The 25,732-nt window shown below is 49.2% G+C and overlaps 2 protein-coding genes across 9 annotated transcripts in view; one reads left to right on the top strand and one right to left on the bottom strand.

Moving 5' to 3' along the window:
- Positions 1-1,711: 1,711 nt before the first annotated feature.
- Positions 1,712-20,425, top strand: NME9 (NME/NM23 family member 9). Of its 3 annotated transcripts, none has more exons than XM_070391307.1 (12): positions 1,712-1,799; positions 2,113-2,149; positions 6,670-6,727; positions 7,570-7,673; positions 9,109-9,180; positions 10,855-10,968; positions 12,092-12,167; positions 14,798-14,880; positions 15,176-15,268; positions 16,567-16,721; positions 18,224-18,360; positions 20,232-20,425. In XM_070391307.1, exons 2-12 carry the CDS (start codon positions 2,117-2,119, stop codon positions 20,309-20,311), a joined length of 1,005 nt encoding a protein of 334 aa, XP_070247408.1. In that variant the 5' UTR covers positions 1,712-1,799; positions 2,113-2,116; the 3' UTR covers positions 20,312-20,425. The 3 variants fall into 3 exon arrangements, with proteins under 3 accessions (XP_070247408.1, XP_070247407.1, XP_070247409.1); XM_070391306.1 differs by having other exon boundaries at positions 10,855-10,971; XM_070391308.1 differs by lacking the exon at positions 20,232-20,425 and adding an exon at positions 18,732-18,851 and having other exon boundaries at positions 10,855-10,971.
- Positions 20,426-23,083: 2,658 nt separating this feature from the next.
- The window catches only part of ARMC8 (armadillo repeat containing 8), a 76,252-nt gene continuing 73,603 nt past the window's right edge, over positions 23,084-25,732 (bottom strand). For 5 of the 6 annotated variants that reach the window (XM_070433482.1, XM_070433486.1, XM_070433487.1 and 2 more), the window contains one exon: positions 23,084-25,489. In XM_070433482.1, coding sequence (XP_070289583.1) covers positions 25,320-25,489 — 170 coding nt within the window. In that variant the 3' untranslated portion in view covers positions 23,084-25,319. The remainder of the gene's footprint in view (positions 25,490-25,732) is intronic. The other variant, XM_070433484.1, reaches the window with a different exon arrangement.

The following is a 25,732-nucleotide window of genomic DNA, read 5'->3' as shown; positions in this document are numbered from 1 at the left end:
CTCCAGCACCATTTTTAAAAAGACTTTCCTTTCTTGATTGACTTTTCTTCGTCCCTTTGTCAAAGATGAGTTAACTACATTGGTATAGGCCTGTTTCTGGACTCTCTATTCTGTTCCATTGATCCATGTATCGATTCTTTCACTAACGTCATGCTGTCTTGCTTATTGTAGCTTTATAGCAAGTCTTGAAGTCCAGTAGAGTGAGTTTTCCAGTTTTGTTAATCCTTCCTCAGTATCGTGTTGGCTATTCTGCATCTCTTACCTTTTCGTATAAACTCTAGAAGCAGTTTGTTGATTTCCACAAAAGAGCTTGCTGAGATTTGGACTGAAATTTTGTTTAATCTATAATCACAATGGGAGGAATTGACATCTTAACAATATTGATTCTTTAAATATTTTCAGTTTCTTTCATCAGCTATTGTTGATTTCTAGTTTAATTCTATTGCAGTCTGAGAACACACACTGTATTATTTTTATTCTTTTAAATCTGGTAAGGTATGTTTTATGGCCTACATTGTGGTCTGACTTGGTGAATGTTCCATGTGACTTGAGAAGAATCTGTACCCTGCTGTTGTTGGATGAAGTGTCGCTTAAATGTGAATTCGATCAAATGTATTGATATTGTTATTCAGTTCAACTATATCCTTGCTCATTATCTGCCTGCTGGATCTATTCATTACTAAAATAGTGGTGTGAAGTCTTCAACTATAATAGCGGGTTTATCTATCTTTCCTTGCTGTTCTATCAGGTTTTATTCCATGTATTTTCATGCTCTATTAAGTATTGTTATGTCTTCTTGGAGAACTGACCCCTTTAATATAATGTAATGCCTTCTCTTTATCCCTGACACATTTTCTGCTTTGCCTGCAGTCATTTAGCTATGCCAGCATTCTTTTGATTAGTGCTATCATGGCGTAGCTTTCTCCACCTCTTTACTTTCATCCTATCTGCGTCTCTATATTTAAAGTGGATTTCTCACAGCACACAGTTAGGAATATTTTTTATCCACTGACAATCTCTGTCATTCAATTAACTATTTACACTATGTTTGTAACTGCTTTCTATTTGTTTCACTATACTTTTATACCTAATTTTGAATTTGTATTCTCTGTCTTAAAGGGAACCCCTTAAAAACTGAAGTCGCCCTGACTGGTTTGGCTCAGTGGATAGAGCATCGGCTTGGGGACTCAAGGGTCCCGGGTTCGATTCCCGTCGAGAGCATGTACCTTGGTTGCAGGCACATACCCAATAGGGAGTGTGCAGGAGGCAGCTGATCAATGTTTCTCTCTCATCGATGTTCCTGGCTCTCTATCCTCTCCCTTCCTCTCTGTAAGAAATCAATAAAATATATTTTAAAAAAACAACTGAAGTCACCTTTAATGTCTGTCATGCATTAAGCAACGGTAAAAGAAAATGGAAAAAAGGTGCAGACCAGTGGGGCTATAGAGATGCAGGGATTCAGGGACGAAACTGTGTAATATAATACCTAGAGCGCACGGTCTCTGCTGGGTGGGTCCAAATCCCCCCAGAAACTGACAAACACCTCAGCCAATGAGAGTGTTTCTTTCGTTCAATTCTGACGGCAGGGGGCCCACCTGCCCTTCTGCTGGGTCCGGAGTGGGCGTGGCTTACATGTTGCATGTTTATTGCCTGGCTAACTTGGTGTTGGTCTGTGTTGCCATGACGACCGTGGCTGAGTCACTGAAGACTGGCTTGTAAACTCTTGCTGCACGTTGAAGACTGTGTACCTGTTGAAGATCATTCGCGGTGGTTCAATTCCCTAGGAATACACTTACACTGTAGGAATAACAGGATTCTGTGGACTTTTTCACCCCAATTCTTTAGCTGCTCGGATGCCATCGCCTGGCGCCCCTTTGTGGGCTCCGCAGTAAATGCCCTCACCCCAGCCCTGCAAGCCATGACCCCCGCGGGCTGCAGGCTCCGCTTCCACTGTGGGGTTTTTCATTTGCATCAGTGCGCTTATTTGCTGCCCTTTATGTTCACCTTAGACGGGTGCGGGGTGGGGGTGGGACGGTCTAAGGTAGGCTCGCTGATCTGCCTGCGCTGCGGGTGTGTCCGGAAGCCAGCATAACAGGGTTTCTATCTTTGCAGAGCCATGGGCAGCAAGAAGAAGGAAATCGCCCTGCAGGTAAGCCTCAAGGGGCGCTGACTTCCAGCAGTTGGTTGGGGTTGGAGGATGAGGAGGGTGCTGTGGCCGGGAAGCGCAGTATAGAAGTGATACTCTTTGCCAGCGGTATATGACAGGCAGTTCTCAAACCTGGGTATAGATCTCGGTCTCGCAGTGATGGCAATTTTTTGTGCACTTAAATACAAACAAGTATAACATTGGGTTTAAGCTCTTTATGCTTACAGTGCTATACCGCCTTGAAACTCTATGACACTTTTATAGCTTTTAAAATGAAACTAAAAAACCAAGAAATATTGATCCATATAATTTGATGTGACCTATTTATTGTTGAAATAGAATTGCAACTTGCTGCGAGACTATGATATAGATTCTTTTGAGTTTTGTAACTGTGTGCTCTCTGGAGACCCAGCTGTCCCACGACTGATCTATTCAATCAGTTGCTTACTCAACAAGTATGTTTTGATATTTTACGTGCTGTGTGTGCATTTGTCATAGAAAGTGCTTCACTTCATTTGCACCTAAGATAAGGGAATCCATAAGCCGCGCCTGCTGTTTCTTCCTGGCCCTGGACAGTAAGTCGTGGGGGATTCTAGGCTGTGGTAAACATGCAGGCATGGGCTGTGGAGTCCGGGGGAGTGCTTTGTCATAGGAGACCATCTGGATGATCTGTAATATGGGTACAATTTAAGGCAAACTTTAAAATGTCCGAGTCAGCTCCGCCCATCAGGATAAATGCCCAGGCCACAGGCACCCCCTGGAGAGTAGAAAGGCAGGGTCTTGAGACACATAACTTCACTTTCATTGTTCTCTGTGGCACCAGCACTTCACATGTGAAATTCAAAAGCCTAGTGATTTTTTTTAAAGGGAGAAAGCATTGTCAGTCTAAGGATAGTGCATGGGGGATGGGGGAGGGAGGAGCTTTAGACTGGAAGCCTGAAAACTCTTTGTTTTGTTTTGTTAATCCCAGGGAATATTTTTTTCCATTGAATTTTAGAAAAGAGTAGAAGGGGGTGGGGTGGGGCGGGGAGGTAGAAAGAGAGAAACACTGATGTGAGAGAGACACATTGACTGATGGTCTCCCACAGGTGCCCCAACCAGGGCTGGGAATCAGGGCTGGGGATTGAGCCTACAACCAAGATACATACCCTTTACGGAGGATCAAACCCCGGACCCTTCAGTCCGCAGGCCTTCACTCTATCCATTGAGCCAAACTGGTGAGGGTCAGAAGCCTGAAAACTTGCTATAGTTTTGAGTCTTAGACAACTCTGGGATTTTGGACAAACCACATAACTGCCTATCTGTAGGAGGAGGATATTAGGGGAGTTATTCCTTATGGCCTTCAAGCCTTTATGTTCTAGCAGTTTAGAGTCATGAATCTTGCCAGCTGCGCATGTTCTGTCTGTAAATAAATTCTAAGCCCCTGGCCCTAGCACTTATGCTACAAAAATGATTTTCTCAGCCTCTCTGTGCCTCTATATCCTTTACGTAAACGGGAGGGAAAATCCATAACCTGAAGAGAGAATGGTTGTGACAAAACTTCTTTACACAGCCTTAGCCAGTTTGGCTCAGTGGATAGAGTGTCGGCCTATGGACTGAAGTGTCCCAGGTTTGATTCTGGTCGAGGGCACATGCCCAGATTGTAGGCTCAATCCTCAGTGTGGGTGTGCAGGAGGCAGCTGATCAATGATTCCCTCATCGTTGATGTTTCTATCTCTTTGTCCCTCCCCCTTCTTCTCAGAAATCAATAAAAATATATTTTTTAAAAACCCACCAAAAAAACCCCCAAAATCTTCTTTAGACGCTTCCAGGCCAGTCTGAATGCTCTCTGTGGTGGCATTAATAAGATTTTTGTCTCATGATTATCTTTTCATGTGTCTATACCTTTATGCCCTTTGGGGCTAATACCATTTTTTAGCAATTTTTTTCATGTGTTTCCCCAGAGCTCTTGAGTTGACTGCAGTACTCAAAGCAAGTGCTCCCTGTGCCGAGGGAGGAGGGAGAGAAGGTGTGCACTGAGGATTCTGTGGAAGCATTGCCTGTCTACCAGGTCAACCCCTTGAAAGCAATGCTCTAGGGTCTGCCAACCCAGGAACCATGTATACAATAGCTAAGACTATTTAGGGTTCCTCCTAAGTAGAAATAGAAATAACAGGACATCCAGAGACAGTGGAGCCAAAAGGTGCCACACACTCCCCATTGGTTCCCTACTGGAGTCTGCATGTTCCCCACACTGTTCTGCTCCTGCTCTGCTCCGAGGAGGGAGATCCTTCAGCTGTCCAAAGGGCCCTGGCGGCACGGCAGGTGTGGCTCACACCGTCACAGGTGTGCTCCACGGACAGTTGCCACTGACAGCGGAGCCTCTGAAAGCCACTGTTGTGAGAGAGAGGGTGGGGTGGGGTGGGGTGGGGCTCCTCAGAACCCTTCTGTCACTTCCCTCAGGACTATGGCTGTGGGCCCAGCATGACATCAGTCCGACTTTCTTCTCTCATGTGAGGCATCAAGAAGACTTCTGTTTAAAAAAAAAATCAAAACAAAAAGTATGAAAACATGATTTTTTCCAGAAAGATGGAGTTTTAATAGAGTACTTGCAGATATTAGGTTTCGAGCCCTTTTAAAGGGACAAAGACCTTAGCATACCTGTATTCAGAATAAGTGGTAATTGTCATGGTCTTTTAACTTATATGGTTTCAAACTAGCTCCCTAGGGAAAAAAAAAAAGCTTACTAATTACAAAGGGAAAGAGAATAATTTCACAGTGGAGGAGCCTGACAGACATGTGAGCTTTCCCTCTCAGCGATCATGGGGAAATAAACTTTACACGAGCTGCCGTAGAGCAGCCCTCAGAAGCACCTAGGGAAGTTCTCTGTAGAAAGGGCTCACTGAGTTTGCACTGGGTCAAGGACCACACGAGCAGAGGGTGCACGAACAGGCCCCCTGGCAATTCCTCAGTGTCCTTTAGGACAGCCTGGCGACTCAGCACTCCCGCCACGTGCCATCCATGCAGGCTCACAGAGGGCCTTCTCCTACTCCACCTGAACTCCATGGGGAAGGTCTCTGCCCTTTTAATCTCCATGTAACCCAAAGCAGGTGCGATCCAAGTGAACATCAGCAGTAATGAGGGAGATGGAAATTGTATGTCACCTGATAGGATGCCATGAGAGGAACATTCTTCTACTTCTCTGACACTCCAGCCAATCCAACCATCTCCAACCAGTTCCAATCAGTTCTAACCAATTCCAACCAATCCAACTATTTCCAACCAATCCATCTAATTCCAGCCAATCCAACTAATTCCAAACAATCCAACAATTTCAACCAATCCAACTAATTCCAAACAATCCAACAATTTCAACCAATCCAACTAATTCAACAATCCAATAATCTCCAACCAATTCCAACTAATCCAACTAGCTCCAACTAATTCTAACCAATTCCAACCAGCTCCACCAATCCAACCAATTCCAACCAGCTCCACCAATCCAACCAATTCCAACCAGTTCCACCAATCCAAAGATGCACAGCCTGACTGTAATCAGGAGGAAACACCAGACACACTCAAACTGAGGAACATTCTACAAAATAACCAGTATGCAGAATTTGAAAGTGTCAAGGTCATGAAAATCAGAGACTTAAAGAACTATTCCAGACTGAAGGAGACTAGAGAGACCTGACAAACCTGGCACATGATTCTGACAATAGCTTTTGCTATTATGACTTTATTGGGAGGATCAGTAAAATTTGAATAGAGTCCAGGAGTTACATAATAATAATATACGTGTGTGTTTTTTTTTATTTTGATGGTTGTATTGTGGTTATGTAGAAATAATGAGCTATTAGGTTGGTAATTTACTTTCAAATAATTCAAGAAGAAAACTTCTTTATAATGTACTTGCAAATTTCCTGTAAGTTTGAAATTGTTTCAAAATAAAAATGTATACTATTTATGAAGAGGGATAATATGTATTTCCCTTGTATTTAATTTTTGATATAATCCAGAATACTTTGTAAATAATAGAAAATGTGAGGAAATGGCCATAAACTCACTGTCAGTTTCTGATGTGGATGTTCAAATATATTTAAGAAAAGATGGGCAAAACATATACACCAACTCCAACCAATCCAACCAGCCCCAACTAATTTTAACCAATTGCTGAGAAAATTAAGGAAGATTTAGTAAATGATGAGAAACAGCACATTCATGGCCTGGAAGACTCAAAGTTGTTAATATTTCAATTATTTCCTAAATTGATCCACAGAATCAATGCAACATCAATTAAAATCTCGGCAGGAGTTTTTGTAGAAATTGCCAGGCTGGCTCTAAAATGTTTGTAGAATGCAAAGGACCTAGAATAGCCAAACAATCTTGAAAAAGACAAAAATATGGAGGCCTCACACCGCCTGATTCCAAGACTTGTTGTAAAGCTACAGGAATGGGGGGGGGGGGGTGATCTGTAGCAAATCTATCAGCGTCTCCCCATTTGTGCCCTCAGTAATACAGTATTTGTTCTTCTTTGATGTTAGGTGAACATCAGCACCCAGGAGCTTTGGGAGGAAATGCTCAGTTCCAAAGGACTAACTGGTAATTTAAGTTAATTGTTGAGATCCCTCTAAAAATGGCACATGACAGATTTACCGAGAAAAGCTGCAATGGTCACCATTTTCCTGTAACCTTGAGTTTCATGAATGAAGAACCAGGTGATTTCTTTGTACATATAGATCTGGCTTGAACATCTATCTGCTGGTGAGTTCTGGTCAGGAAATTCGGCAGTACTATCCGGTAGCAGGCCTCCTGGTCAGGTGCAGGCAGAAGAGAGGTTCCCTCACACCCGCCGCTGGCGCACAGCACAGACGGGGACTGAAGAAGACCACAGTATCCAAGTTCCCACCTGGGTCTCTATCAGAGTCACTTTCCGGGAGAACAGTGTTGACTTTCTAAAGTGAACAAAACTCTCCTTTACCCAAAACAAGTCACTTGTAATTCATCAGGGGAAAAGGTCAAAGCTCTGTTTATTATCAAAGAAGCTAAGACTTGATTGTATGCTGACAGGTCACCTATAGTGGCTTCTTCCTTTTAGAATAGACGGTTTCAGTCCATTCAAATATTTATTGAGGGCCACTCTGGGCTAGGTCTGCACGTAGCCTGAAAATTCCTTACGGTAAAGGGATCATGGTAAGTAAATGATTTCCCACCCTACACTACTTCACTGTGTTTAGAATTCAGAACAAAGAGTTGCTAAGAATGAGGGATAGCTGTGTTTCCATGCTCACTCATACTCTGACGGGATAATAAATCCTGTAACCATTAATGTCCCTGCAAACGACATCCACCTGAGGGAGGTAGCATGTCGGGTGTACACTTTGCCTGACATGCTGGACGCCGGGGCTCGCTGAGCCTCCCTGCTTCTTTCTCGGTGCCGCCAGTCGTCGATGTCTATCAGGGCTGGTGTGGCCCCTGCAAGCCCGTGGTGAGCCTCTTCCAGAAGATGAGGATCGAGGTTGGCCTGGACCTTCTGCACTTTGCATTGGTAAGATCCTCTCTCAGCGGGACTGTCACTCAACATTGTAAGAAAAAGGCAACATTTCAATACAGGAACAGGAAGTGCGAGCTCCCTTTTCAGAGAATTGAAAAGGCCTCCACTGTGGCTTTGTATTAGTCATGCCGCCTCGCAGTTTCTCTGGGGGTGAAATCCCCCCTCAGCCCCTCACTGACCGTCACTCTGGCCGCAGGGACAGGATGCCTGCCACTCCAACAGGTGTGCTCCCGCTTTGCTCACAGACACTGAGCTCTGGAGTTTCCCCTTCAGAGCTCAGGGTTTCAGGATCTCTATCCTCTGCTCCGCAAGGGGGACTCTGAGTAAACATTTACTGGATTAATGTATGGAAATGGGAATCAATTCCAGAGACGTGTGCAAGAGACGCTCCGTGGGTTTGAGGTTCAAAGACTGAACAAGAAGATGGGCTTCACGCTAATCTCTCCACAAGTTTGGCTTCAAGGGCTTTGGCTCCTCCCGCGCTGGGAGTCAGTGTGGACGCTTCTGCAGGGCGTGGGGAGGAACGTCCGGGCAGGTTTCCCAGACACAAGGGCATTTGGAGGCCCTTCCGCCCCTGAGGCTGCCAGTCGGGCGGCAGCAGGACTTAGCGAGCTTCCTGGTGCTGGAGGAGTAGCTGGTGGGGAGCAGGGGAAACCATTTTTCCTGCTCGCTTTATTCCTCAAAAAAGTACACTGCCAACAATTTTTGCCAACGTGTTGACAGGACAGTGGTTATGATTCTGATGAAAAAACAATAGAAGCATGAAAGCAAGTCAGGGCTTCACATGGGGAGGGCAGTCACGGTGTGTGTGGTGTGTGGTGTGCGTGTGTGTGCAGTGAGTGCATGCAATGTGTGTGTGGTGTGTGGTATGTGATAGGTGGTGTGTGTGTGTGTGCAGTGAGTGCATGCAATGTGTGTGTGGTGTGTGGTATGTGATAGGTGGTGTGTGTGTGTGTGCAGTGAGTGCATGCAATGTGTGTGTGGTGTGTGGTATGTGATAGGTGGTGTGTGTGTGTGATATGTGGTGTGAGTGTGTGTGATAGGTGGTGTGTGTGTGTGTGATATGTGGTGTGAGTGTGTGATATGTGGTATGTGTTAGGTGGTGTGTGTGTGTGATAGGTGGTGTGTGTGTGTGATAGGTGGTGTCTGTGTGATAGGTGGTGAGTGTGTGATAGCTGGTGTGTGTGTGTGTGATAGGTGGTGTGTGTGTGATAGGTGGTATGTATGTGTGATATGTGGTGTGTGTGTGTGATAGGTGGTGTGTGTGTGATAGGTGGTGTGAGTGTGTGATATGTGATGAGTGTGTGATAGGTGGTGTGTGTGTGGTGTGTGGAGTGCAGTGTGCATGTGGATTGTCCTGTGCAGCCCCTGCCATCATGCCCCTGTACCCGCTGTGCCCAGGGACCTGCTGACAGCTTGTTTTCTTTAGGCGGAGGCAGATTGTCTTGAAGTCCTTGAAAAATACCGCGGGAGGTGTGAGCCCACCTTCCTGTTCTATGCGGTAAGTAATTTTCAGAACCAGGACTATCTGATGGTTGCAGATCTTTGGGGTTCAGGTGGGCGAGTCTCACAGGCATTAATTCTCACTGGGAGTCACCAGGGGTCACACTGATCCAAACCCGGGATGTGGTTGCTCCTTGACTGCCTTTATCATTTTGGCAGAGGACGATGTCCTGAAGTCCTGGTGATGCAGGCCCCAACTGGCCCAGTGGCCTGGGCCCTGCTCACTGGCCGGCGGGGGCGTCACCTGAGCAGGGGCAGCTTCGGCCGGGCCGTGCAGGGGAAGAACAGGAGTCACTGATATGCTGCTTCTGGCTGGTGGTCATTCCTGACTGAGATTTCACTCTCAGAGCAGCGTTTCAGCTTCCTGTGCTCTGCTCCGTGGAGGGGAGCTTACAGCTACCCAGTACCCCTTCATGGGTGGACAAGCTCTGCATGCACCTTTATGTATCATAAAATGTGAAGGTCATTTACAGAAAGTCAGAAATGAGAGGGCCTATGGAGGACAGCCAAGTGGTGCAGTGATTTGAAGGTAACTGGAATGTCTTTGGTATGACATCCATGCTCATACCCCTAGGGCCCACTGTCACTCCTGGCTCTCTAGGTTTAGGTCTCCTGACAGGCACTGAAGGCAACTGAATGACATCTTCTTCCTGACCCAGTCCAGTCCCCTCCTTATACTGGGAAACTGGCGCCACCCCCACCCCCACCCCCGCCAGCCTCTTGATAGCCAGGCCAGGGTTTAGTTTGGAAACGTTTGGGCCCCTCAACACTGCAAGTATTACAGATCGGGAGCTTATGATAAAACATTTGCGCCTGGAGTTTTAGTCAGGAGACTGAAGTCATATGATGGAACAGGGTGGGGCGGGAGGGAGACGTGGGAAGGAGCTAAGAGGAGCGTGCTCCCCAGCCACACTGACATGGGGCGCATTTGCCGAAAGGGATCACCCCACAGTGGTCTGCTTGCTGAGCCCAGTGATGGGAGCACCATATGGTCAGCTGTGTTGGGACATGTGCCTAGCGGCCCGCACACCATGGTGGTCCACTCGGGTGGGTGGGAATGGAGGGGAACCCACTCTCTGCGAACTTCTCTCTACCGACCCCTCCTTTCTGAGTCACACGCATAGACGCTGCTGAACAAGTGAAAGCAGGAAACCCGGGTTCACCCCAAACACCACCTGACCTCCCAGATGGAGTTGGGAATCGAGTCTTGCCTGGAATTCCAAGCATCCTGTACACCCCCCATTAAAGCAATGACCTCGTTCTATTGCAATTGTTTGTTTGATGATCACTTTTCTGCCCCCACTCGACTCCCCACTCACTGAGGGCACAACTGTGTCTTTTCGAGTTTAGTGTTTATAGCCTTTGCCTGGGTCTCGGTGCTTGACAGGTAAGTGCTTAATAGATACATGTTGAGGGCATGAGCCAGGTATAGGCAACTCACATCCTGTCCCTCCCTTAGCCTACTCCCCATTGCCCTGAAGGAAGTTCTGAAAGGAGGGGCCTGGGGTACAAGGCAGAGAAGTAGATGGAGGCTGTGGGCCTGGGGTCGATGGACCTTGACCTTGACCTTGGGCGCACTCCTAAACAAAGCGCTTGGACACTCCCACTGGTTCTTGAAGAGATTAGCATCTGGGTTTCCTGTGGCTTGAGCAGCACATCTGTCCTGTTGCAGGGAGGGAAACTGGTGGCTGTGGTTAGAGGAGCAAATGCCCCACTGCTGCAGAAAACCATCCTGGACCAGCTGGAGGCCGAGAGGAAGGTGCTGGCTGAAGGCAGAGAACGGAAGGTGGTAAGGTGGCCACTCCTGCAAGCAGCAAGCTCAGGGTGTGCTCCAGGCCTGCCATTCCCTTCCCTTCCCACTCATTTTCCTGGGCCTGTCAGCTGGAAGCTTCATTAAATGCCCACCCGAGTCCCCGCTGAGAGTGCAGGGAGAGCACTAGGCCCTGCTGACATGTGCATTTTGAAATCTTCCTTCTGGAGCCTTCTTTGAAAAAGCTGTCCCTTCACCCAGAACGCTTCAACTTTCCTTATCCACTTCCCTTCCTCCCCTCCTTCTACTTGTCACAGGGTTTCTGGATTCCTGACAATGAAGTCAGAAATGAAAATAAAGGGATGGAATCGAGGAGTGGGTAGGCGGAGCCCAGCCCCAGGGCGAGATCTCTCCTGGTGACCTGCCGCCCTCACCTCGATTCCTGGAAGTCTTACTTGTGATCCCAGAGGCTCGCGTCTTGACTTTAGAAATTAAGCTCTGTCAGGACCATGAGAAACGGCCTGTGGTTCTGAGATATTATTTCCACGATGACACGGGCTGAGTTTTTCATAAATAACTGGCTGCCTCCGAAGAACGACACGCCTGCGGCAGAAGGAGGGACACATCCTGGAGCTCTGAGCACCTGCCAAAGGAGCCTTCGTGTTCAGCGTTCATTGTTCCAGTTCTCACGTTCGATTCCAAAGGGCAAAGTCCTGTTTTTATAGAATGGACAGGCATCGAATCATACTCTCCCCCCCCCCCCCAGGAAACTGGCAACTTCCCCCCAAGAAAGACGGTCCCAAATGCTGGTGCTCCCTCTGTACTGCTTCCCTGCACTGTGTGGGCAATTGCTTCATATTTACTCGCCTTTCAGTTCTTCCGTTGCCAGCTCTGTATGTGTACTCGGTGCTTGTGGAAACAGGCCGACTGTGAGCCTTAAGCTCAGCACGGATTTCCTTGTCTCCAAACACTCTCAGCACCCCCTCCCCGCACCGTCGCACAGCTGCTAGCAACACTCTCCTCGTTTCCAAGATGGATCATCTTGGCCCTTTGGTTGCTGTATTTTTAACCTTTATTTTGGGGGTTTCTGCGGGTTTTTGAAGGTCTTGTGGTCATTTTAATTAATTAATGACCTCTGTTCATGACCAATTTGTATCAGATCAAAGATGAGGCTCTCTCTGAGGAGGAGGAATGCTTTTCCCATGAAAAGGACGGTGGCGAAGACGCGGACATGGGTGAGTGCCCAGCCAACCAGCAAGGCCAAAAGGCCAAGCAGACTCCCGACTTGATGTGTTTTTAAAAAACCTACGAGTAGTCAGTTTATCGAGCCACCCGAGCCACTTGTAAAACGTTTTGCCTCCGGTCACCTGTCCTCCGGCAACATTTCATGTCTCCTTTCTGTCCTTTAATGGCATTTTGGGCACTTTTCACAGCTTTCTGATCATGTTCAAATAGAGCAAGTGTGACTTTCACGGCGACTTCCGGGCGTCAGGAAAAGCTCCATGGAATAAAGTGGAGGATATCGACACTAATATTGTACAGTAACGATGCTGATGTTTCCTTAGTCCTTATTTCAGCTAAAGAGCTCAAGATTCTTTCTTTTTTTCTCTCACCCTTTTTTCTGAAGTATCAGAAAGTCAGCTGAACACCTCCTCTCCCCACAGCCCTGCACCCTCTGCCCTTGCTCCCCCACATACAGCTCAGGATTCTACACTGCCCTGCCCGGCAGGTCTTCCCGAGCCTCCTGACAGTGTGGGGAGAAGCCCACGTCAGCCAGGCTGTGGCTGGGGAGGAGGAAGGCCACTGAGACACCAGAGGCAGCCAGGCCTAAGTTCGGGGACAGGGCTGGAAAGAGAAGGAAGATTTGCTAATTGCACGAAGCAGAAAGGCTGTGTATTGGTGTGTGGGCAATGAGGATGTTTGAGTTGGGTTCTAACAAGGAGAGGCCCAATTTAGGAGAGCAAGATGGTTCCAGTGTGAAAAGAAAAATCGTCCATTTGACTTCTGTAGGACACATTTGTTGCCTCCTTTTTGGATTATCTCCTGTGAGTCCCCTCCCCCTTATTTTCCTTCAAATCCAATCTCTCCGCCTAGAAAACAATGCAAAACTCTGTCCTTGCCCTGGCCTTCCTCTCCCCTACTCTGAGCTTCCGGAACTTTGTCTACACTCCGGGGGCCACCCCACCTGCGGCTGCCGCCCGCTCCCCCTGACCTGCTCCTGCCCAGGGCACCACTGACCTTCTTCATGCCAAATCCAAGGGACCGTTCCCAGCCACATCCTATGGTATCTTCCTACAGACGCGGACGTTCGCAATGTCTTCCTTCTCCAAACCCTCTTCTCTCTTGGCTTCTCTTGGTCACGGCCTTTCTCTGCTTCCCGCTGCGTCTCCGGCCTCTCCTCAGCCTCCCCTTCACTGGCGTCTTTTCTTTTACTCCCCTTTTCAAGCTGGAGTTCTCCGGGCCCCTGCTCTGGCCAACTCTCTTCTCACCGTGTACCTCTGAGCTGACCTCCCTCACTGGTCAACGTATAAGGACATTTATGTAAGATCCCTTAAGGTCTAAGTGCTCATGGTGCTCATAGGATGTTGTAAGTGGAATTCACAGGGAAATGAGTAGAGTTGTTGCTTCAAATAATTCACACCTTGCAGTACACTTTTTCTGAGATTTCCGGATACTGTCAAGTCTCATTGCAATACAACTGATGTAAAAGTTGAGAATAGAAGAGGCTAGGACAGGGGTGGGCAAACTTTTTGACTCGAGGGCCACAATGGGTTCTTAAACTGGACCGGAGGGCCGGAACAAAAGCATGGATGGAGTGTTTGTGTGAACTAATATAAATTCAAAGTAAACATCATTACATAAAAGGGTACGGGTTTTGTTTTTTTTTAGTTTTATTCATTTCAAATGGACCGGATCCGGCCCGTGGGCCGTAGTTTGCCCACGGCTGGGCTAGGAGGACACAGAGTCTGTGGAGAGCAGAGGTTGGTCCCCAAGGCCCCGCTCATACAAACAGCAGTACAACAGGACAGACTCATGACTGGACACGGGGCTCCCTGCAGCGCCGGCGGCCTGAGCAGTGGACTGTGGTTATGTGGCACCTCCCTCAGCGTCACGGCTGATTGGACCCATGGACACTGACCAAAGGGCAGCCAGTCAGTAGACGCGTGGGTGAGCTATGACTGGTGCCTTAGCTGCAAACAACATGCTGGCCAATTTGGGCTTCTCTGCGGGGAAGGTGAACTGAGGCAGAGAAGACTGGAGAGCAGCAGCTTGGTCATGTGTGCTGGCGCTGAAGGGTCATGTGGACTCAGGGCCCAGGGCAGCCCTCCTTGGCCATGTGCCAGGGAAGTAAAAAAGAAGCATTGGCAAAGGAGCCCGCAGAGTGAGAGGAGAACACAGTAGTCAGCAGTCAGAGCCAGGAATCATGAGAGGGTGACAGGAAGGAACAGGAGTAGCCAGGCCGGCGTTGCTTCTGCCACGGCTCCCCCCTCCTCCCCCTGCAGGCCTCCTCTCTCAGCTGTTTCTGGGTTTCTGTTCCTGGGTAGTCTTTGATCTCCTCCCACTCCTCCCTTGCTCCTTCCCCCTCCACCCCCTCTCCCTCCCCTCTCCTCCCTCCCTCCCTCCCTCCCTCCCAGGTCTGTATCCCTAGCATGTCTCTGTCCCCTGCAGCCAGGTTGAGGTTGAGGTCTGGAGCCAGACCTGTGCTCCCACTAGAGTCTAGGTCTGCAGGGGCACAGCCAGAGGCCAGGCGAGGGACCCCTGGGAGCTGTGTGCAGAGGCTGTGTGGTTCCTGCAGGTGGCCTCCTGAGAGCCTCCAAGATGGATGAGCCCAGCATCTGACAGCACCACCCTTGGCTTATTACAGCTTCATCAGAGAAGACCTGTACCTTGGCGATCATTAAACCAGATGCAGTTGGCCACGGGAAGACTGATGAGATTATCATGAAGGTAGAGGGACAACACGCACCCCACAGGCTGTCCTCGGGTCTCCTCTGGTGGAAACAGGGGTGGGTATCGTGGAGCAGTGTCCTTCCTAGTAGGGAGAGACCGCTTTTAAGGAGCTTTAACCAAAATTCCATTTAAGTAATTAAAATTTAAAAATCTAAGCAGGAAAAGTATGATAAAGGTGAGGATTTCCACTGTTTTTAATGTTGCCTTTTCTATTATCTTCTACTTTTCAACTCATTTAGATGGGAATTTGGGCTTCATTTACCCTTTCAGAATGTGTGTGTATATTCTGCAGATCCAGGAAGCTGGGTTTGACATTTTAATGAGTGAAGAGAGGACTATGACGGAGGCAGAAATGCGACTCTTCTACCAACACAGAGCTGGAGAGGTCAGCTCATCCGCTCCCATTGTCCAACCCACTCCCATCTCTTCTCTTTCGAGTATGATCACAGGTTACTAGTTTGGGAGAAAATAGAGAATTAGGAAGAACAAGAATATAGCAGGAGGCGGCTGTGAATTGGTTCAGTCATGATGCTGCATCGGTGAAGGTGCTTTGGCTGCAGGAAGCGATTTGGACTCTACCTTAAGTAATGAAATAAGGGATTGATTGAAATGATACTCCCTAACTCTGGGAACTGAAGGAAGAGTTGAACGAGAAGGTGTTGGGGAGAAGAACCAAGACAGTTGTAGGGAATGTCAGGAGCGGAACCTCAGGGACAGTCACTTCGGAGGCTGGGGTGCTGCCGTTGGACTCGGGTTCAGCCACCTCCCTTTGCATCTGCTTGGCTCATGGACTTGGCGGAAGGAGCTGGCTGCCTAACTTGGTCACAGCCCTCCCTCTAGTTGAGGTGTGTGTGCATGGGTGGCATGGGGGTGTGGATAGACATTATGGTTTTCAGCCAGAGTAGGACCAAATGATGGAGGAAGGGCTGTTCAGGAAGGAAAACCAGAGAGCTGTTACTTGAAGGAAGAGAAAGGATTCTAAAGTACTTCCCCAACCCCTGCCCCAAAAAAGCAAAGAAACAAAAAAAGTCTCAACTATACCCCACCCTTGGTTACCCAGCATCCACAGGATTTCCATATATGTGATTTTAAAAAATGCCCCTACCTAATCCTATATAATAAAACCTGAATATGCAAATCGACAGAATGGCAGAATGACCAGTTGCTATGACACACACTGACCACCAGGGGGCAGACACTCAACACAGGAGCTGCCCCCTGGTGGTCAGTGCTCTCCCACAGGGGGAGCACAGCTTAGCCAGAAGTGTCTCCCACCTCTGCAGCAGCGCTCAGAATGTCCGACTGATGGGCTTAGGCCTGCTTCCCTCGAGTGGGTCTAAGCCGTCAGTTGGACATCCCCTGAGGGCTCCTGGACTGTGAGAGTGTGCAGGCCAGGCTGAAGGACCGCCCTCCCCCGCCCCCCCCAGTGCATGAGTTTCATGCACTGGTCCTCTAGTTTCTTATAATCTCATGTTCAAATCAAAATGAGTCAACCCAAATTCTCCTCTTTCTGCCTTTAGCTTACACCTGGTTCCCCTGGGTGTGGGGGGGCATCACCACCACCCCTCCCAGGGGCCCTTCAGGGGAATGCTGGCTGGCGGCAAGGCTGCTCACTGACCCTGCCCATCCTGTGGGTGGGATGGGCCCCGCTGACCCTGTGCCCGTTTCCCCTCCCTGTTCCAGGAGGCATTTGAGAAGCTGGTACATCACATGTGCAGTGGGCCAAGCCACCTCCTAATCCTCACCAGGACTGAGGACACCGAGGATGTTGCCACCGCCTGGCGAGCCCTCATGGGACCCTGTGACCCGCATGTGGCCAGGAGGGAGCAGCCTGACAGGTGATGTCTCTAGCTGGGGTCCCTACATCCATCTCAGAACCTGCATCCGGGGAAGCAGAGAGCCCTGCCTGATGCTCAGCCCCGAATCGTGGGTAACAAGAGGGCTCTCTGATGGCCATGACCCCCTTTGTTATATATTGGGGGAGACCCTGACGTCCTCACCCTCTGATCCAGTCCCCTGCCCTTCGCCGAATGCCTCCTTGCTGCCTCTGTTGCCCAATTCTGAAGGCTGCTGCTGGACCCAGGCCTCACTGTTCTCTCTGTAGCCAGAAGGCCCCAAAAGGTGGTCTCAGGACCACCTGCCATACTCACCCAGGAAACAGGTCTCAGCCCCCCTGCCCCCCTGCCAGGCCAGCCAAGTCAGAGCCTGGGTGGAGTCTAGGAATATGCACTGCACTCAAGCCCCTCAACGCCTACTCCCCTCCCTGGGTGCCCTGAGCGTGAGCATGCTGTCCTGCATATTGTCCTTGGTCTGCTCCTTGCCCCTGTGTGTTTTTAGCCTGACACCACCAATGCCAAATCCACCACATCTTTCTTTCCTTTGAAGCTGTGAGAGGCCCAGCCAACAGGAAAGAAATGAGCAAGAGGCTAAGTAACCGAGGTTGCACCTTGTAGCTGTAGGGGCCAGGGACATTCATATATGAGGCAGCCTGGGCTAGCGAAACAGAGCCCAGTGCTCAGATCTTAGGTTACCATATACTCAGGCATGTCCCTTCTCAGGGTCTCAGTTCTCTCATCTGTAAAAATGGGGATCTGAGCAACTATCAAGGGGGCTAGAGAGTATCATGGTTAAGAGACAGATTTCAGAATCTTTCTTCTTCCTCTTACTGTGTGACCTTGGGCCATGCTTTAATCTCTGCCTCGATTCCCTCATCTGAAAAATGGGTGCTATAATGAGACCTGCCTCAGATGTTGATGTGAGGATTACATGAGCATATATACAGGGTGTCCCTCAAAAATGTAACACACACTTTGAATAATTTTAAAGGTAGTGTTTATTAAAATGCATTTCACTTTCAAAACGGAGCTGCCAGCTGTTAAAGTATGTACACATTTTTGGGGGACAGCCTGTATGTATGAAGCGTTTAGGACAGTGCTTGACACACAGGAAGTCCTAGCAATATTAGCATTAGCTGATGGGGCTACTGGCGGTTGACTCTGCAGACCTATCTGAAGCCCTTGGCAGGCGCCAGCCCCTGGTTATATCAGTAAAACAGCCGCCCCTGGGCTTCCACCGTTCCCTCCCAGGGCTGCGGCACAAGTGAAATGAGAGCTTGTTTGAGAAGCACCAGGCAGTGTGCCCAGAATGCTGCCCTGGCGGGCGGGACAGATGTCAGCGCCTGTCACCCTGGCTGCTGTTCTTGGCATTTCCAACCGAGAGAAAGCCATTTCGCAGAAGTGCAGGGTGCCCATTGGTAGCTGGCAACCACGTTGCCAGAGAGCAAAACATTTCTCTTTCAAATGAAACAACTGTGTCTTGTCCATGTTGCCAATGCTCCCAGTCTCCGCGCCCAGTACGGCACGGAAGTGCCCTTTAACGCGGTCCACGGGAGCCGGGACGCGGAGGACGCCCGCCGAGAGCTGGCTCTGCTCTTCCCCAGCTTTACGTTTGCAGACCACGTCCCGGAAGCCGCTCTGGGTAAGTCATCCAGGCAGGTCTGGTCTCTATTCATCTTTAGTGAATATATGGGGGGGGGGGGGGGGGGGCGGGGAAGGGGGGGCATGATAACCATGTGGTAACCAAGGCTCCAATCTGATAAGGCTGCTCAGACAGGAGCCATTATACAGCTGCAGTCGCAGTCCCCATCTGCTTGGATTTTCAGAGTAACAGCGGCTGTTAAAGCTTATTACATTTTTTTGCGGCATTCTTACTTTGGAGCCATATTTTCATTGCCAAGTTTCTTTGCATTTTCCTGTGGAAACCACTGGGAAAATAGAACTTTCTGGAAGCCTACATCCAAGCCAGTGAGTGGCCAGATGTCATCCCCTCACTTCCTCTGTTCTCTGCAGGCCCCATGCTAGGCCCTTGGTGAGATCGCTGAGTGAGGGTTGCACAGAAGGGCCCTCTGTCACCCTCGTATCCCTCAGCCCCCACACTTTGGGAAAAGCATACGGGGTCATCACCTCCAAATATGGGTGAGACACCTAAGGCGTCTGGAGCGCACGGGACTTACCCCATTCCACGCGTGGAAAGCCAGGCCTGGCCCTGTTCCTGCTGCCGAGGTCTGCGGTTCTAGTTTGAGCCTGAAGGGACCAGAGGGTGAATATCCTGGGAAAAGCAAAGGATGTGAGGTTGGGCGGGGGTGGGGATTCTTGGGAGGAGGCCCCATGCAGATCTGAAATGGTGATAACCGTGTGTGCCCAAATGTTTAATATATTTACCTAAATGTTTGCTATGTTCCTCATTTTCTCAAGATCTGAATGCAGCCAAGTAAGAATAGGTGTTCTGAGAGCAAAGTAAGGTAGGACAGGCCCCGTTGAATCCTTGCCCCTGCCAGCTGAGGGCAAGCTGAGTGTGCCATGGATTCTAGGGAGGTGAGAAATCCTGGCAAGCACCGAGTTCACACACCCGAGTGCGAGTTGCGATTTCTCAAAGCCATGGCCCTGCGGGAGGTGCTCTGGTGGCACTGCGAAGGCCAGCTTTCCTCCGGCACCTGCCCTCAGAGACCCCGGTGCATTTCCTTAATGTCCCCAGGTCATGGGACAGGGTCATCCTTTCTGGAGGGGCAATTGGAAACAAGCAGGTCTCCCTGAGGTCCAAGACTAAAGTATAAAGAGAGCGAATTGGCTGGGAATACTCATCGGGGCCATTGGGGGGAGTGTTGGGAGATCATGAGGCTGACTTTTGGGTCTCAGGCCATCATGGGTGCAGGGGAGAATTCCAGAAGGGCTGAGGCCAGATCACAGCCCGGGAAAAAGTGCACAGCCTCACAGGGCGCTGATGTTCCGCCCATTTGCTTGATGTGTCCTGCTTTTCTAGTTGTCAGGAGCAGAGTGTGCTTCCCACTTACCCAGCACTTTTTCTGCTAAGGGGCAAGGGTCAAGGTCACTGAAGACAGGTAGCCTAAGGTGTGAGTCCTGGCTCCACTATTTACCAGCTGAATAGCCTCTGGAAAATGATTTACCTTTTTGGTCCTCAGTCTCCTCATCTGTGAAATGGAGATAATGACAGACCCATTTTAGCCCCATAATAATACCTCTGCAAGAAGGGTCTTCCTCATAGGGCTGTTGTGAAGGCGAAAGGAGACCATGGGTGCCAGGTTCTTAGCCTGGTGCCTGACACATAGTAAGCGCTCAACCAGTTACTCATTCTCTTACTTCTTTAACTCCTGGTCCCCAACACACATATCAGGACCTCTCTTTGCCGTCCCGTCCCCCCTGACCCCTAACTTTATTGTCTGTGATGTAGCTAGGTCCCCTTTTCCTGTGTTTTTTTGTGGACGGTGGGTGGGACAGAAGACTGGGACGGGGCTATTTCAGGAATCCTACAGAGCATCTGTCGTCCCACAGACCACGAGGAAGGAGTGGTGGGCCCCACTGAGGTGCTTCCCTTCCCTGAGGACGTGACCCAGGGCGTGGCCAGCAAGTGAAATGCCAGCGCGTTCCCACCTGCTGCGCATAAGGAAAGCTCTAGAATCGGATCTTAACTCTTTTGAGTACCAATTTCTTTTAGTTTAGCTCTCTTTCATGAATAATAAAATAGTTTCCTGCCTTATTAAACAGTATATAGCACATATACTTTTCTTTTGTGGCTATTTCTGGAATTTTACAAAATAAGTGGACATTAGTTGTACTCTGCTGTGTTGTCTCGGGGGAAACAGAGTTAGTTACGCAGGACAGTGTCTCCCCAGTAAACACTGGAATAAATCTACTTTACGGCTTAAACAATTTCAGAGCTTAACTGGGTAACTAGGAACCTGAAAGCCGTGCAACAGGATTGGATACAACACTGCCAGGCCGATGGGCTTGGAGGCAGACAGGGGAAGCCCCGCCTTAAGCCCTCATGCTGCCTGTCCACGCCACATGGGCAGTCCGGGGATGCCGCAAGCCTGCCACCGAGTCCTTAGTAAATCGGGTTGCTCCTGAAGCAATGCTGGGGGTTACACTGGAGCCAGCTTCATCTATTTTCCTGATGCTCCCTTCCCCCGTGTTTTGGGGTTAGATTCTGGCTAAAACCTAATTTTAAAACCTGAGAGCTCCTTGTGGGCCCGGTGGCCTCCAGCTTTCACAGAATTGCCTGACTTTGCCCTCCCTCTGTGGTTGTGCCCTCGAGGGAAACCGGTTTTCACTAAGAAGTAACTGTTATTACCCCATGAATATTAACATGCACAGCCACTCCCTCTTACCGGTTTGCTCTTTGGTTTGCTTGTAAGTTCATTAAGCCCAGGCATCACCTTTCCGCTCAGAGTGAGCAAAAGGCCGTGTTCTTCTGCATCATGAGGCCAATGTCAGCGATTTCCTTCTCACTTGCTCATTTTCTCCAGAGAACTTCGCTCCTCTGACTTGAAGTTCTTTAAACGGGCAGTTTGCCCTCAGAAGACTGCTCTTGATGGGGCATTGCCTTCTGCAGCCTCGGGCATAGGGCGCATATGCTGGCACTGGAGGCAGAAGGCTGAGCCGAGCTGCATGAAAGTGGAGACCTGAGCCACCTCACGATGGAAGCACGCTGTCCGCTGTGCTCATCAGCATCTGCATAGGCGCCTGTGGGGAACAATGGAGCCCTCCCTGACAGGGCACGTCGGGAAAGTTGAACCCACTATTCCAGACCTGCAGACTGTTGGCCCCCTGGCCCATGGTGGGGATGTGCTCTTCCCTTTGGGAGTGGGCTCAAGAGGGGGATTCAATTGCTGTGCCCACGCGAGAGCTGGCAAATGCCTTGGAGAATCGCCAGAGCCCTAGGCCTGGTTTTCCACACCACGGATGCTGTGTGGCTCTGAATGAGAGGCTTAGGAGTACACCCAGCTGACAGCTGTCTGATCCCAGAAGCTGGGAAGCCAAGGATCTTCCATCACCGGAGAGGTGAGAGACGAGAAATGAAGCAGGGGAGAAGAGTAGGCGAGGACTGAGCCTGGGTGGAGGAGGATGTGTTGGCGTCTGTGACCATCTTAAGCCTTCCCAGGAAGTGGCTGGGAGTGGCAGGGTCTGGGAGAAACGGGGGCCCTAGGTGACAGGGCCGGAGTGGGAGAAGTGTTGACACAGCCTTCCTTCCTTTACACAGTAGGGCCTTTTTTCTCAGAATCCACAAGGTTCATGGCAGAGGGATGGAGGTGGTAGGAGATGGAGGGAAGAAGGGTCCAGAGCCTGGCTAAAATGTCAGCCCACTCTGCAGGCAGAATTCCTTGGCAGAGCCCGGGCCTGGCTCCCTCCGACAGAAGAAAACCTGGGGCTGCAGGACGGCTGCTATCTGGGGTGTGAGTACCTGACAGGGTGGAGGCAGCCCAGCCCCATGGAGACAGAGGGAGGCTCCTCTCAGCAAGAGGGCTGAGTGCCTGGCAGACGAGGTCAGGAGCCCGAGCTGCTGACAGAGGGGCAAAGGCAGGTGGCTCAAGTGGGCCCCATCTGGCCCTTGGGATTGGGGTGCCCCTCAGCTTCCTCTGAAGTCAGGTCATGGATCAAAACTCGCCTCATGCTGGGAACCGACATGTGCCTCTTTGCCCAGCTATCAGAGTCAGTAGAAAGGGGCAGGGCCGGGGCAGCACCAGGTGGCAAGGAGTTGGGATCGCTCCGTTGACTCTCCATCAGGATATGGGGTCAGTCTCCCATTCGACTCCTCTCTCAGGCCTCAATTCCAAGTTTCCTCTACGACAGACAGGGGAATTCCTTCCCCTGCCAATCATCTCCCCATCTTCCCCTCACGCTCTGGGGCAGGTGTCTTTGGCTTTCTTCCTGTTTCTAGTGAGACCAAGAGATAGGAGGTGCTTCTCTACATTCTAGAGGTGGGACAAGAACAGCAGGGGAGTGACGTTCCTGTGGGTCCTTGCAGAGGGACAACGGCGGCTCATGCACTGTGCAGCTGGTCATTTGCCAAGCTTTGGGCCCGAGTCCAGGTGGCATACTAAGGGGAAGAGAAGAGGACGGAGGGGGACACAACATTGGGGGCATCCTGGTGGCTGGGGGTGGCCACCTGTAAAAGGGTCTGCTGGCCTTCAGGAGGCCAGGAGGAGAGGGGCCCCCAGACTGCTGCAGAGGCCCCTGGAAGCTGTAGTGACCCTCCGGCACCAGCCACCCCCTCTGAAATGTGAAGTCACTTCCTGGTTTCACATTCACCAAGAATCACAGGTTGCGGAAGCCAGTACACACTATCTTCTAATGTTTCCTAGCGTTCCAGACGTTTGGAAAACAGACTCCTTTATAGAAGTTGCCATGATCTTTCTTGGCTTTTATTAGCATGTGTTAAAATCATATCATTCAAACACTACCAGGAGAACACGTATTGTTCCACATAAAGTGCTCAAGGGAAAAAAATGCAACTCATTAAACTGGACATTCTTTTCTAGTTCATAGGTTTTGGGTTACAATCAGGGCACAAAAGGAGAAACAGAATGCAGTATTAGAGAGAGCGAGAAGCTTAGTTAAGAACTTGGGTGAAGACACAAGATCACATCCCATTCCTCCCACCTCTTGCTGACAGAACACTGCACCTGTGTAGAGCAGCAAACAGCTTTGTTTTAATAAATACATTTCCTTCATTGAAATCAGAAAAGTTAATTATAGTAAAGCACTTTTTCTTTGATCATCTGTTTATAGCCACAGGCAAGATTTATCCACAGAGGTTAAGTGTGAACGTGTTATTTCATTGGGCCGTTAGCTTCCTAATGCTATCTGGGTTCAAGATTGTCTCAGCAATTCGTTATTGGTTTCTGTGTATTTACCTGGTACTTTTAAATACCAACTCCATACTGTTTTGTGTTACAAGTGCCAAGCAAGGATGTCCTCACATTAGCACACTGACAGCTGCACAAAACCCAAGTGCCTGTTGGGACGGATTTTTAAATCAATGATGTTCTGAGAAAGTAACAACTTGGAAATCTCTGTGTTTGAATCGCGTGTGGTCAGGTTGAGAACAGGAAAAATTGAGTTAAATATATTTAAAAACATTCGTCTGCAATCAAACATATTTGAATCTTCCAAGGAAGGTACAGTTTGGTGGCGGGTGCCCGTGATGTGCGCGACCTCATCAGGAGTGGCTGGTGGGCTCGGGACCCTGTGTGGCATGTGCCCACGGCAAGCTTCTGGCCGCAGACTCCCTTCCTGGCCACAGTGCCTTTGACCGTCTTTTAATAAAGGGAAAGGAAGGTTGGTTCTATCTTCAGTCAAGAGCAATCTTGGTTGAGTTCACTTTGAAGCTGACCCGGCAGGTGGAGCAGGTGCCACGTGAAGGGCTGCAGAAGGACCAAGCACACTCGCCTGTGGAAAGGATTCCTCTTTGGTCCTCTCAGGGAGAGTCCCTTTCCTTCTCTCAAACTTCAGTGTTTTTGGCTTCTTGCAGGAAAAGATCTTAGCTGCATCTCTCACTAACATTCCTATTTCATTTTACAAAAGGACACTCAATAGCAGTGTCGCTAAGAGAAAAACAGCTTTCCACACTATCCTGCTCTTTGCTTCTTTCCACAGATGGGTCTGAAGAGCATTCTCGAGTTTCACAGCGATGTGTGCTGCTTCAGGCAGCACAAGGTGACCAGACTTTGTTTCCAGGAAGTGAGGAGCTACTTTAGTTTTGAGCACAAGGTTCTGTGACTGGTTCAAATCCTGCCAGATACTGCTGCACCAACGGCAGGGTTGAGTGCGGCTGAGAGGCGCTCTCTGCCCAGTTCCTGCCAAGGGCAGCCCAGAGTTATGGCTGGGCTTCCACTATCAGTAGTTATGTTTCCCTTTGATGTTCCAAAAAACCTATGGTGACTCTGTCCCCTCACTCTCCTTCACCCTGTCCATCCGACCTGGAAGTCTGAGAGCTTATTGAATTAGGCTGATATTGACGGCAGTAAGATGCTAGCTTACTATTTTGCACAGCACCATTATATCGTGCCTGTTATTCAGGCCAACTATAGCCAACCTTTTCTTTTTCTTTTTTTTTTCTTTGTTCTTTTATAAAGAAAATCTATGTAAGTTGAGGTTCAGAAATGCATATATTTTTTACTTACAAATATTCATCTGATCAAAATTCAACATAACCTTTATGGAACACTTAACAATTGTTTTGTTTTTAAAATAACATTTCATTCAAACTGTATATAATTCAGTAAAGTTATTTTATACAGCAAGCAATGCTTAAACCCTGGAAAATCTGTAGAAAAGAGATTTTCACACAAAATAAGAAAAGAAAATTTTGAGGTATCCCCCCACACACACATCCATTCATCCTGACCCACGTGCACACACACACGTACACATACATCTGTGTATGCAGAGACACACTCATTTTCACTCACAAAGTGGCTGCAGCATAGGCAAAAAATTGTAGGTCCAAAGGAAAATGATTGATTGTTCTAATAAAGAGTCCAGGTAGCTCAGAAAAACCCCCCAAAACAAAACACGACAGTCCTCTGAGGAAATTACTACCTCAAAAATATGTTCTCAAGATGAATTTGAGATCTAAGCCTACCAAATTGCTTTTGCAAAACAGCTCCCTGCAGTCCAAGGTGACGTGTGCAAATAGAAGGAATCAAATGAGGCTAGTTCCTGTACTTCCTTTACCAAGGATGTGGGATGCTCGCGGGTGCCCCGGATGCTCCCGTCACGCCAGATACTGCTGCAGCGCCGTCTTGGCCCTGAAATCACAAAGTTCCTGTCAGTCTTCATCTCAGAAGTATTAAAAAGGGGGAAAATCCTGCGGCTCAAAGATCGTAATGGGGAGTCTAAAATGTTAGACTCCCCAAAGGGAACCGGGTGAGCCCAGCTGGGCACCTGCCCTCAGGGGCAGAATTCTGCAGTCAGAAGACACTTCCACACCAAGCTGGCTCCATTCCTCTTCTGTGGTTCCCTTAGACAAGGCTGCTCTAGTCCTTACACCT

Source organism: Myotis yumanensis, unplaced genomic scaffold (assembly GCF_028538775.1).
Source record: "Myotis yumanensis isolate MYYU_CA2020_CCGP unplaced genomic scaffold, mMyoYum1.0.hap1 SCAF_14, whole genome shotgun sequence".
Classification (NCBI taxonomy): Eukaryota; Metazoa; Chordata; class Mammalia; order Chiroptera; family Vespertilionidae; genus Myotis; species Myotis yumanensis.
This window is presented reverse-complemented; position numbering and strand designations above follow the sequence as displayed.